Raw genomic sequence first — 13,858 nt, forward strand, 5'->3', positions numbered from 1 at the left:
ATTGGCTGTACATTGGATTTTATAGGGTTTATTTTTCATAATGAATAATTGTTCAAATTAAAAATGATACTGAAGTAAAATACTGTGCAAAACAGTAGTGCAAATGGCATTTTAGTATATTTCACCAATGTCAACAAATGGGTCTACACAAATTTAAGACATATTAAATTTACATCTGATCTTTAAATCCCATCTCAAAAATATTGTGTTGGAATTATATCTGTAAAAGTGTCTTTTAAAGTCTTTACTACAGGGAGAACTAATCCATCTTATCTCTTCCTAATTATACTATAGTTGCCATGCTTTAAGCAAATTTGAACAAAGAATACATATAAAATTAGCTTTAGTTTGTTTTGTTTTGGGGGGTTCAAAATTTGCATTGAACTCTTTTTATTTCTTTCCATCTGTTGCTAATGTAGCTTTAGAGTTTTGCACATGATATAGGAATTCAGTTAAAGATTAAGCATCAACCTATGTAGATAAACAGCTAATAGTTTTTTCTCTCTTTTCTTTCTTGCTGTGTTTGATGTTAAATCTTGTCTAAAAAAAAGATGTATAGCCAATGTTTGATTATGTTCTGGAATTTTTTTTACATTGATTTCAAATGTTTCCATAAAATGTCAATAATACACTACAAATGTTTTTGGCCTTTTTAAAAGTGAGTTTAAGTTGACCATCGTCCAAGTAATTGCCTGAGTCCTTCTCCACATCCCATCCAGGGCTTGTCTTTCCCACGACTTGTAAAGGAGGGGTCAAGTAGGGGGGTGGTCTGGTATGAATATATGACTACTAATGAGACAGTCCTCATAAAGAACCTTATAATTTGGATATGAATATGCGACCACAAAGAAGATCTAACAATAACATCACCTAGCAACTCTTATCTGGAGGAATTTCAGAGTCAAGTCTTCTCTGTGAAGCAGCATGTACTTGGAGAGAAGAGCCCCTCAGGCTTAGAGCCATACACAGCCAACGGTCCTCACAAAGACCCCTGTAAAAAAAAATTTAACTGAAGAGTCAGACAATGTCTTGTCCAGCGCTACCCTACACGGCCATTAATCATACAACAGACAAAATGAAAGATACCACTGAAAGAAATAGATTAACAAGTTAAGTGCGGGTTGAGTTACGACTCTATGACCCTCCTTCAATTGCTTATAAATCAAAGTGTATTTTGGGCTGATAAGAGTAATTCTTTTAGGCTATTTTTACAGCTTACAACAATTAACAGTGAACTTTTTTCACTGTTTTTTCACTTCAAAAAAGTATTCTAAATGTCCCTCCATTTGGTTTCTCTCCATCTGCAATTTGTTAATGACTCCCCAAACACTTTCTTCATGTCAGTCACTCAACACAAGAGACTTTAGTTTTGCAACTCTCTTTAAGAAAAAAAACATTTGGTCTGGTTTTCAGTCTCAAAGAGCCAACATCATGCTTAAGATCCACAAGATCTCTCATTTTCAAATCCTCCAACACTCTCTGTTGAGGGTGAACGGCCACTTGAAGCCAACTTCAATCTCAAAAACCTAAGCAGACCTTTTCCTCCTCTCTTTATTGATTTTGATACACACTGAGGTACGCTTAGGTGTTATTTTCAAGTGTGTTAACGCTTAGACTGTGAGAAGTGGCCTCTTGTCAACCAGTTCTCAAAGGTGTCAGAGGTTAATACCCTCTCTAATACAAAAGTATGCAAATGCTTTCATTACAATACAGGCTTCTTTTTAGCCACCGAACAGAGCATGTAACCTTCTGGAGAGTGGACTGCCGCCTCAGATCGCTCAAACACCCTCCCATCACAGGTCCCAGGCTTCTGAGGGTGATGACAACACAAAAGTACTTCACACTGGGGGCTGGGCCTGCATTTTGTGGGTCAGTGAACAACAGTCGTGGCAGCAACACCATGTCATTCAAACCTGGCTCCCCCATACCCTCGCTTTCCTTACACTTTTTGTCGTATCAGCAAACAGAGAAGTGGAACACCACTGAAAGCACTGGGGTGTTTTTGTGTAGCACTAACATGAAATGCACCTACTGTTTTCCACCACACTCTCAGTGAGAGCCCCCAAAACCCTTGTTACGAAATGATGAGTTCACACGTTTGTGCATGCATTTTTATGTCTATCACCTAACAGTGAAGGAAGCCCTCTAATCATTTACTTAAATAAAGTAGCAGGACTCTATGCAATTCTATGAAAAACCAAGCACATCCTTACTGCTTCCATAGGAATTAAGACTAGTAGCAAAGTGCTGCTGATAAATTGCACTTGATTAACTCAAGTCAAGGCAGTTTTCTGGAGCACTGAGGTGTGTGTTAATACACTGCCACAATCTTTCAAAAAGTGGACATCCCAGCAAACTCACTGCCTCTTCTCTGCAAAGTTTGCAAAGTTGCATCTGAACTAACTGCAAGACTTCTGGCTATAATGCACAATGCCAAGTAGGAGAAAACCCAACAAAGCATATCAGTGCAAATACCTCAAACCAGCCGTCAAACACGGCAGTGAACGGATAAGGATTTGGGCTTGTTTTACAGTCACAGGCCCTGGGCACATTGTAGTTGACCGTGAACTCCTCTGTATAGAAAAGTATTCTAGAGTCAAATATGAAGCCATTTGTCTGTCAGCTAAAGCTTGGCCAAAAGTGGATCATGCAACATGACAATAATCCCAACCATAGCAGCAAATCTACAGCTAAATGTCTGAAAAAGAAAAGAATCAGGGTGCTGTGATGGCCCTGTGAAGGTCCGGACATCAACCTTCAGAGAGCTGGGCATAAATAAACGCTCACAAACTGAAACAAGAGAGACTGATAAAATCAAAGTGAAAGTGATTGCTTCAGTATGTGGTCCTACAAGCTAATCTTGGGTGAGTCCTGTGAAAAATCACTTTTTCTTTTAAATAAGTGTAAATACTAATGACCAACAATATGAACTTACATAATAAAGACCATTGTCAGTTTTACATGATTAAATTACTGTTTTGTTTACTTTATTTGCGAGCTGCATTTGTTCCACTGGGTAGTTTAATTTAAAACCACTCTTCATTATTATTTCCTGTGTGTTTGTTGTATTTTTTGGTCTTAATTCATTTTATGACAGAACAGTAAAGCAGACAGGAAGAGAGGGGCAGAGAACACTGGAAATGACATGCAGGAAATGGCCTGGGCCGGAACTGAACCCAGACCCCTACTGTAGCCTTTCGGCATATGGGTCGCCCTCTGGACTGATCTGTACTAGCATCCAAGTATTTAAATCTCAACTTGAAATGTAACTAATTACTACTGCTGTAAAGTAAATACTGTACAAAATACCAAATAATTTAAGTGCAGTGAAGTAGAAATACAAAGTAACATAAAATGGAAATATTAAGGTAAATACATTTACAAAATTTGTATTCATTTGCTGCATTATTATAGTCAAAATAACTGGCTTTAAATGGAACCAGTAGTTTACTTAAACATGTGGGTTACAGTTTCAGTGAAACGGCTGCTTTTTTTAAGAGGTTGTTGAGATGACTAAATCTGAATCACAGGAAAATCACTTCAGTTTCAGTTACCACTTTATGAGAGACATGTTTGAGATAATCGTGCTGCTTTCAAAAGGGTTTCTGTGAGCCTAAAATCCTTTAACTTATCTGATGGAAGAAAAATTGCACCATGCGTGTGTTGTGTTTCACAGCTTGAAAAGAATATAAAACAAAAATCATGTACGGACAAATACAGGAGTTATCTCAGCTCCGCACAAGAGCACAAAGTATGTATGTCTTCACACAAGCAAGGGGCAGGATGTCACCGAAAACTAAATAAAAACCACAAAACCTCATAATCTCACATTAGGTTTTTTTGGGGGGTTGTGTTTTTTAAAACACCCATTTATCTGTCTTACAAACAGTGAATAGATGCTATGGAAATGTCTTTATTCTTCACTGTCTGTTATCTGAAAAGGTTGTGCATCCCCCCCCCCCCATGTCCTCAGTGATTTCCTTTTTAAAGCTCCACATGCCACCACTGGAAATACTGCCTCTCTGAACTGGAATTTGGGGCGGGTGTCTGGTGTCTCTGTGCACTATGTTATGTGCAACATAGCACTTGGAAACAAAAGGAAAGAACACGCTCAGACAAGTTTTGCAATATGAAGAAAAGAAATGTGAGAATGTGGTTAAAACACAGAAGCATTACTCATACATACATAGATTATGTCTCCTTGTGACTTAGCCCCAATCAATCAGCACTGCCTGCTTCAAAGAGCAGCTGCAGAAAAATCAACACAGAATACGGGCATTTTTTTTTTTTGTTGCAAGAACAGAAAGTAATACAGTTTGACACATTTTGTCTCACCTTTGAAATATAAAACCGTCTGTAATTAAATTTACCTTTAAAGCTAAACATCAAATAACAAGTCTGAACCAACTTTAAAATTACTCGCCGGAACAACCAGTCATTTAAAAAATATGAGCCTTTGTTCATTGCTCAGTATTAAGTTTCCTTATTAGCATGCAACAGGTTGTGTATTCGGATTTCTCCCAGACTGCGGCTGCTTTAATCCTACATGCCTGAGAGTGAGTTGGGGGATGAGAGCATGACTGAGAGTGAAATCTCCTTCAGTAAAGACCCGTGTTAAATGTAATGGGTGTTGGCAAGGGGGCCTAATAAAGATGACGGCACGCATTCATATGCATCAGTTTGTGTGCTCAGCTTGACAAAGTCTGCCCCGCAGGCTTAACAAAGGGGAGGAAGGAAGCCAGGGGTTGTGGGGAATGTCTGGGGGATGTGGGGTGGCAACACACACACACAGACGGTGGCCCTCCAGCTTGCTCTCAAGTCGAGGTTATAGCTGTGACAGCTGGCCTAGCACACTCTGCATGGGCTCTTTTTCTTTTGCAACACACTCCCCTCCCCTCCGCACACACACAGTCTGTGACACACACAAACACAGGATGCTCCATCCTGTTGACTGTTTACACTTCACAGTAGCCAGCCAACTTGGGAGGTTTGATCACCGGCATTACAGCTGTTTGTAAGGTAGTAGTGAGGTTATTTGGTTTGTGTGTGCCTCCTGTCGTAATCATAATTGTAGGTTTAGGTGGTTCTTTTATTTATTTATTTATTCTTTTTCTGTAAGCCCTGTTATGTTATTAACTACTAGCTTAATAACACGTTAAAATCTTCTAAAAGCTGAGGTTGAAAATTTCATTTTCATTTCATTTCATTTTCATTTATTTATTTATTTCACACTTGGTACAACAGATCAAACAACAAAATTATTCCATAACCTTGGGAAAAGTAGTTTAGGAAGATTTTGTGCTGAAACGCTCCAAAACTCCTACTGAACATCTACTGAAGGATGCTGTGGTGAGATTGTTTAACAAGTAGTTTGCCTAGAAGTGTCCAAATCCATGCAATACAAACACTTCCAGCTAAGTTAGAAAGTAAGATTTTAAATCTGATTCTGAGAGGTTGAGAAGTTAACTAGCTGTTAACTCACACACACATGACCCCGCTGAATCAAAGCTGCTGAAACAACCACATCTGTTCAGCCAAAATACAAGGGAGGACCAGAAAGGACTACTGGCAGTGTGGTCCACAACAATCAGATCATTATTCAGCCAAAAGGACACCTGCTTTGTCCAAGGTAGGCGTGATGACATGAGACAGCTGAATAATGCAGTGAATGCCATCCAGTTAAAATCTCTTAATTAAGTAATTCTATTTTTCTATAGTTGCAGATGAAAGGCAGATTGTTTAACCACGTTATTTTTAAGTCTGAGACGAAGTATTTTGAGTTTTCAGAGGGTGAAGGGGAGGACACGAGTAGAACAGCTGTATCGCTCAGACACCAACAGGGGTCGCCCTTGTTACAGCAAAACGCTGCAGAGTGCATCTGCCACCAAGTCATGAGCAACAGACAGGGACTCAGAACAGCTGATAAAAGTCATATAACACGGTGAGATATTCATCCTCATGCGCTGGGCTCTTGACCCTGAACTGTGGATTCTTTATGAAATCAATATAAGTGCAATAAAGGGCAAACGGGACTGTTTCATTTTATATTTGGCAATATACAATAATTTCAGTAAAAATTTTTACTTCATATATCAAGGACAGGTCATTCTTACCATCAAAGTGAATTACAATCTATAGTGTGAGTTTCTGGCTAGTTAAAATATGGAGGCCATAAAACCACCCTGTCCCACATTTGAGAACTCACTAATAATAATAATTAAAAAAAGTTCATGTTGCAAAAGATAATTAGTGCCAATTTCTGAACGGCATTTAGTTAAATTTTACAATAATGCAAAAAAAAAAATTGTAGACTACTTTTTAACGTGAAAGTATTGAAAAATGGGGGGAAAGCAGTTTTCATTCAACTTTCATGCTGGATTGAAACAATATAACATGTTGTTTTGTGGGCGTTAATGTTTAATAGTTTATTTAAGACCGCCTCAGATTTTAAAGTGTGTTATTCTTAAAGAAAAAACTCTAAAACATATATGAAAGTATTTGGTTAAAATTAAAACATGACATTTTCAGGTAAATCAAAGAACCGTTTAATTCCTACTTTACCTCTCCAAATATAAGCTGGTTTATACAAATCGAGTTTCAAAGTGATTCTGACCGTGAGTCTGGTCCTTGACACTTGCCATGATGTTTTAATGCCTCCAGTGCGTAAACTCAGTCAACCTTGACTTCAACTCAAGGTTTTCGGGACACTCATTAACAAACCATCCTTACAATTGTATTTTATGACACCCTGCAACACGCTAGTCAACATGGTAATGTTTTCAAACGGCATCATTCAAAAGAACTGCGCAGAGGAAGCTCAAAGTCTTGGAAAACATGTATTTATCATGTTAGCAGCCTGCCTTTGGATTGAGGGGTGTCACGTGACTGGTACAGGAAGAGCGCGCGGTAGCCTTCGCCACCGGGCAGGTTCGTCGTTTCCAGTTGTAACTTTTTAAAGAGTGCGTCTGTTGCGAACATTTCTGCTTTAGTTGCTTCGCGTGTTTTTGTAGCGTCGACACGGCTGTACTTTTACCGAGACGCTTGCAGAGCCGTGTGTATTGTGTGTAGGTAGCGGAAGTGAAGTGGGACAGCTAGCAGGTGGACTCGTGGGATAAACATGTTGTCCACCCTTCATGTGACGTCGTGGTTTTTTTTGCTTGTTGTGCCAGGAAGGCGAGCGACTGTGTGGAAAGCAGGCGGCTTCAATGCAGCATCTGTGTCTATGTACAGTTTTACAGTTTGTAGCGATGGCTTGTGAATTTCGGATCAAATCCCTGTGGACGTTACACAGCTAGTGGCAGCTGAGCTCTGTCAGCAGCATTTATGTTTACTGCACTAGTTATTGTATTTGCTTTTTCGCCGTTTAAAATGCTCAGGAAAAAAGAAGGGGGTGATCTAAAACTCCCCCTGCAGTTTGCTGCTGCTGAAAGTGCTCATATGGACCGGGCAGTTTACTAAGTGCACTTGTTTAGCTGCTCCTTAACTCAAAATATCTAATCAGCCAATCCAATGTGGCAGCCACTCAGTGCTTTTAAGCGTGTAGGGACGGTCAGGAGGGGCTGGCCTGCTGAGCATCAGAATGGGAGAAGAAAAGTGATTTATGTGACTTTGAAGTTGACATAATTGTTGTTGTTGTGAGCATTTCAGAAACTGGTTTCTTGGTACACTTTTTATTACTCAGGTGGTCTACCTGTGAAATCTTGCTGACCATGTCCGTGTCTTTATGACCACAGTGTACCCATCTTCTGATGACTGTGGGATAACTCACCACATCTCAAAGCTCAAATCATCTCAAGCTGGTTTCCTAAACACCAATAATGAATTCTTTGTACCCAAATACCCCCCACAGTCAACTCAGTGCTAGCAAGGTGTGCGTAATAAAGTGCCAGTGAGTAGAGTTTTGTCTCTACATGCAGTTTAGATGAAAGTCAGACCACATTTCAATAAGTCCTGCTATACTGAGAGCTCCTTTCATGAGGTGACCTTTGGTGTTCGCATTATATTTTGTAACTGAAATTACTTATTGGTAATATAGGATGAATGAATAGGTTCTATAGTTTTTTTTAATATCCATAAGTGAGCGTTTGAATTAGTATTAATAGCAGTTTGATCTGGAGTTTCTTCTTAAGGCTTGACTGTGACAGATCTCACCACAATGACAGAAAGCGAACACAGGATATCTCTTCAGTGCTTTTTCCAGTCCTCATCAATACTCCTCAGTTGTCAGACAAATCTTTTATTGTGCTGATCGTCAGTGGACTCTGTCTAATGCCGTTTAACTTGGCACCTGGAAAAAGCACTTCATGTCCACAGAATTTCACCAGTGCCTGGCGGGTTTTTGAATATAAGATATGGGATAGTCACTTGATCGTATGTGCACGGTAGAACAGAAGATGCAGTCTTTCCCTGTTTTTCCCCTTTGCTATTTATAAAGAGTTTCACGGATAGATGAGTCAGGAAGACTCAAGGAAGATTGTCTGTGCTGATTTAAAGAGGAAAGAAAATGAAAGTAGCTTTTGACTGACGAGGAACAAAGTGTCACATGTAGGTCAGAGCTACAGAAGAACCCTAAAGAAGCAAAAAATATTAAAAAGCTGCTGATCTGTGAGGGAGGATTACAATATAAACAAAATACTACAAAGAAATAGTACCAACAGTTTTGATGACTGCAGTACTTCTAAAAAAAGTAAAACAAAAAAATCAGCTGCCGCTGAAGCAGCCTGCCTTCATGAGGGTGGCCTTTGCTGTTTGCTTTGCATTGTGCAAACATGCAAGCTGCAGCGATTCCAGATATTGCACTCCGTAATAAAATCTTTCTGCTGGTTTTCAGTTCACTGTGAATAATTTTCACTCTCCGTCATAGTCACATTTTGCGGTGAGAAAACAAAGTTCAACAGATACCTTTAAGAGATTTTCGTGTGCCTGATAGCGGTGTTTTGGATATTAATGAGTGCGGATTGTTTGCCTGTTCTCAGACTGTTCCCCTCTGATTACAGTTTGTGACCCTGTGTTCATCCAGCAGAGCATGGGATCCCCTTTGCTCCCATTAAATGTGTTACTTGCTCAATAAATGTTTGCAGGTCCTTGAAAAATCATCAGTAAGTTATTTGGATTTCCCCAAAACGCCAAGAACAGCTCAGCTCTTGTACTGGAAGCTCAACGCCCCGAGCAAAGTGCAAAAGCTACGCCCCTTATCCACCAGTATCCGGTAATCATTACACTCATGACAGTATCTCTGCCTCTCAAGGGACTTCGGAAAAGCTCAGGACAGAGATTTTGCTAAGTATGGGTTGTTGTTTTTTTTTTTTAGCTCTATTTATATACATTTACCACTGCTAACTGTTGCTTTTTAAAATGGTTGTCTGGCATATTTCTTAGATTTCTGGCATACAAGTTGATGGTTGTGTACTGTATTAAGTGATATGCTTTAAACATTATTTTGCACATGATATTTTGGACAGTCGATATGACCAAAGACAGACATTGCATGTATATTACATCACGAGCGTAACTGCATTAATGTCTCTGTTAATATTTCATTTGACTTTGTAACCAGAGGAATTTCTTTTATGAAGCGCTCAGAGCTGAAAGTTGATGAACAGAAAATCAATATTCAAATATTCTGATTAACTGTTTGTTTATGCATCAGGTTAGTAAAACTGACCGTTTTGGGGGCTTTTCTTGTCAGACGGCACTCTGTATGTCACAAATACACCCACTGGCTGTTAGTTACATCTTCTTAGCACCGGGTCAGATCCTCCTTTGCCTTTAGAGCTGCCTTAATTCTTCATAGCATATCTATGGTGCTGTAAAGGTTTTATTGCTCCAGATTTGTTGCTGCACATCAATGATGTGAATTACCACATCCCAAAGGTGCTCTGCTGGATGAAGAACTTGTCACTGTGGAGTCCATTTGCATACAGTGAATTAATTGTCAATGTTCAAGAAACCAGTTGAGCTCTTTGACATAGCACATTAACCTGTTGGAAATAGCCATGAGAAGATGGGTACAATGAGCTTTTAAAAGGATGGACATGGTTAGCAACAATATTCAGGTAGGCTAGGGTGTTTAAAACATGCTTGGTACAAAGTGTGCCAAGAAAATATTCCCCACGGTGGCTGCCACTGTGTGTCACAGCTGACCAGTTATCATACTGTTGCAGGGCTGTCACATAGACACAGACAACTATTCACTTGAACGATTAGCTTATGAAAACAATCTGCAAACTTTGTCTAGCTTTAATATAATCTGCTATTGCATAGTGTTCCTGAGATGAATGCCCTTCTTTCATTGCTGTGTTCATACAGGGGTTTGGACCATTAGGACCGGACAATGTTTTTGACTGTGTTCTTCCTCCTGGTCGCGTTGTGCACCCAGGGAGGAAATGGTAAGGAGGGCGAGGAAGCACAGAGACCTGGCCATGTTTCGGTAGTCATAGTGGGAGGCACGGGTGACCTGGCGAAGAAGTACCTGTGGCAGGGATTCTTCCAGCTGTATATCAACCAAGTCAGTAGTGGAAACACCTTTTCTTTCTATGGCGGGGGACAGTCCCCCACTGAAAAGGCCACACCAGTGCTCTTTGAGATTCTGAAGGCAGTCTCCTGCTCAAAGGATGTTTCTCAGGAGCGCTGTGCTCTGCTGAAAGACCAGTTTCTGCGGCTCGCACAGTATCGCCAACTAAAGTCATTAGAGGACTATCAGGATCTGGCCAAGCACATTGAGCAACAGCTTCAAGAAGAGGGAATGACGGAGGCAGGCAGGCTCTTTTACCTCTCTGTACCAGCTTTTGCATATGCAGATATTGCTGAGAAGATTAATAGTAGTTGCAGGCCAAAAAGTGGGGCTTGGCTGAGGGTGGTGCTTGAAAAACCTTTTGGACATGACTACGGGAGTGCTCAGGTACTGGCATCTCAACTTCGCAGCTCACTGACGGAAGAAGAAATGTACAGAATTGACCACTACTTGGGGAAACAGGTATGGAAGTCCTACACAGTGCATGCCTTCCACCCTTGACTCTTAAATGAATCTGAATCCAAATCCAAACATCTTATGTTTCCTTTTTTCCAAAGGTGGTTTCAAAGATGCTTCCTTTTAGAATACAAAACAAAAAATTACTTGATCCCATCTGGAACAAGCACCACATCGAGAGAGTGGAGATTGTACTGAAAGAGACTCTGGATGTTAAAGGTGATTAAAGGGTTTATCAACTCTCTTAATTACTACGGTATTTTGAGACATGGGTAAATCATAGACATTTTTTTTTTGGTGATTGAATCATGTATTCTTACCCTGTCTTTGTTATTTTCTCCTCAAAAGGTCGCATTGCCTTCTATGACCAGTATGGGGTCATCAGGGATGTGCTACAGAACCACCTGACTGAGGTCATGACACTGTTGACCATGAGGCTTCCCAAGAACGTGAGCAGAAGTGAGGAAGTCCTTGGAAACAAGCTGCAGATCCTTAGTTCCATGCTTCCTTTAGGAAAGAATCAAGCTGTGATCGGTCAGTACCAAACTTACAAAGCAGAAGTTCAGCAGGAGCTGAATAAGACCAAAGATCACGTCAGTCACACTCCAACATTTGCAGGCAAGTACTGAAAGTTTGTCTCCTTACATTCTGCTGTAAGTGTGCTGCATTACATCTCCTTCACTGTTTAGATGCTAATATTTACTCGTGTTTCTATTTTTTAGCTGTACTCGCACAGATTGATGACGCACAATATGAAGGCATGCCGATCCTTTTGATCTCAGGGAAGATGCTAGATGAGCGGGTGGGATACGCACGTGTTCTTTTTAAAAATGACATATTTTGTGTTCAAAACCACAATAACGTTCACTGCAAGCCCAAGCAGATAGTTTTCTACTTTGGACATGGCAGCCTTCAATATCCAGCAATTCTTGTTAGTAAGAATTTGTTCAAGCCAGCTCTAGTAGACAGTGAGTGGAAGGAAGTGACGGAGCACAAAGACGTCAACGTTTTTGGATTGCCTATTTCAGACTTCTACATCCAGATTCCAATGGAGCAGAAGGAAGCTTATGCAGAACTTATTTCTCACATCTTTTTGGGACAGAAGAATAGCTTCATTAGTACAGAGAACCTGTTGGCTTCCTGGGACTTATGGACACCGCTGCTCAGCAGTTTAGCCAGCACATTTCCGCGCATCTACCCAGGTGGTGCTGATAATGCAGACGTGCTGGACATCCATCTGAAAGGGAAAGACGTTAGCTACAACAATGAGGTGGTGATAATCAGTACTGATCATTTGGGTGGCACATCCACAAATGGTTTCCAAGTGATGCAAGGTAAATTTCGCAGTTCTGAAATGGTGTCTGCATGGGCCGAGCAGCTTGTTGACAAGCTCGCTGCAGATATTCAGGAAGCAGCAGAGGCAGCTATTTATGAGGGTGGTGTTTTCCATCTCGCCCTCTCCGGTGGATCTACTCCCCTTGCTCTGTTTCACAGGTTGGCCGATCACCATTTCACCTTCCCCTGGAGGAACACACATGTTTGGATGGTGGACGAGCGCTGCGTGCTGCCGACGGAACTGGAGTCCAACTTCCGCAACTTGCATGACCATCTACTGCAACATGTGAGAATCCCGTATTACAACATCCACCCCATGCCAGTGCATCTCAACCAGCGCCTATGTGTGGAGGAAGATGGAGGAGCGCTAATGTATGAGAAGCAACTCGTTAAATTGGTTAACAGCTCCAGCTTCCACTTTGTACTGCTGGGTGTCGGCTATGATGGCCACACAGCCTCTTTGTTCCCCGGTGGCAAAGCTGATGAACTTGGCGATAGTCTGGTGGCCCTCACTGAGAGCCCCTCCAAGCCACACCAGCGTATGAGCCTCACCTTTAATGTCATTAATCGAGCCCGCAAAGTTGCCCTTTTGGTGATGGGCAAAGGCAAACACGAGCTGATCACCCAGCTGAGCCGCGTGAAGGACAACCCAGACAAATGGCCTGTCACTGGTGTGAAGCCTACTAATGGTAACCTTGTTTGGTACATAGACTATGATGCACTTTTAGGATAAGAATGTAATCTCTACCTTGCAATCAGACAAATGTCTTTGGAGCTGCTTTAATTGGACTGTTGGTTGATGAGAAAGAATATATGAACCAGCACATATAGGAGGACCATATAGGAAAGGTTATTAACTCAAATCACATGTACTGAGCAGAACTGCTAAACTCTTTCAGGCTTCTAATTTATTTCCCTCCAGCGCACCGTTTGAGATCATAACAGTGTATACATAGACCAAACTTGATCAAAATAGGAAATCAGTAGAACATTGTTGAAAACAGCCCTTTGTTGGTGTCCATGTGGTTGTGAAGCAGCGAAGACGTTTGTGGTTTCTTACATTTAAAGAACTGCTCGTCTTCAGTAAGGCTTGACTAATGGAACAGGAGTTTTCCACAAGGTGAATGTAAGGTGTAAGTGTTTTATAATGTGACGATAGCCCTAACTTTAGAGTTAAGCCTAGTTTATTGCACTGCAATAAATCTGCATCGCAACCATAGTGAGCGGACATAGTTTGCATTGTACGCTGGTGCATTGAACTTCCATTACAAGTGAAACTGAGCCGTTTATGTTGGACTTGGAGATAATAACCCATATGGAAAAGAAATAGTAAAAACTTATATGATTTACTCATGAAAGTGGCCAATTTCTCATTATTTTCATATATTGCTTTAGTAAGTATCCAAAACATACAAGTTTCATTATATAATTTTTGTATGCTTTTCATACAAGTTTCACACAAGACAGATACAAACTTTATAAGATTTATATATATCTTTTCCATATGGGAAATCTTGATAAATAGTTAGCTTTACAGCACCGCAAGAAGTAGAT

General features: G+C 40.6%; 1 protein-coding gene across 2 annotated transcripts; it reads left to right on the plus strand.

Annotated features, from left to right (window-relative positions):
• The first annotated feature begins 6,860 nt into the window (after positions 1 to 6,860).
• Positions 6,861 to 13,662, plus strand: h6pd (hexose-6-phosphate dehydrogenase (glucose 1-dehydrogenase)). Of its 2 annotated transcripts, none has more exons than XM_026167527.1 (5): positions 6,861 to 6,927; positions 10,309 to 10,975; positions 11,071 to 11,188; positions 11,318 to 11,587; positions 11,692 to 13,662. In XM_026167527.1, the coding sequence occupies exons 2-5, from the start codon at positions 10,334 to 10,336 to the stop codon at positions 13,035 to 13,037; spliced, it is 2,376 nt and encodes a 791-aa protein (XP_026023312.1). In that variant the 5' UTR covers positions 6,861 to 6,927; positions 10,309 to 10,333; the 3' UTR covers positions 13,038 to 13,662. The 2 variants fall into 2 exon arrangements, with proteins under 2 accessions (XP_026023312.1, XP_026023311.1); XM_026167526.1 differs by lacking the exon at positions 6,861 to 6,927 and adding an exon at positions 6,943 to 9,283.
• Positions 13,663 to 13,858: the final 196 nt, after the last annotated feature.

Source organism: Astatotilapia calliptera, chromosome 5 (assembly GCF_900246225.1).
Source record: "Astatotilapia calliptera chromosome 5, fAstCal1.2, whole genome shotgun sequence".
NCBI classification, from domain to species: Eukaryota; Metazoa; Chordata; class Actinopteri; order Cichliformes; family Cichlidae; genus Astatotilapia; species Astatotilapia calliptera.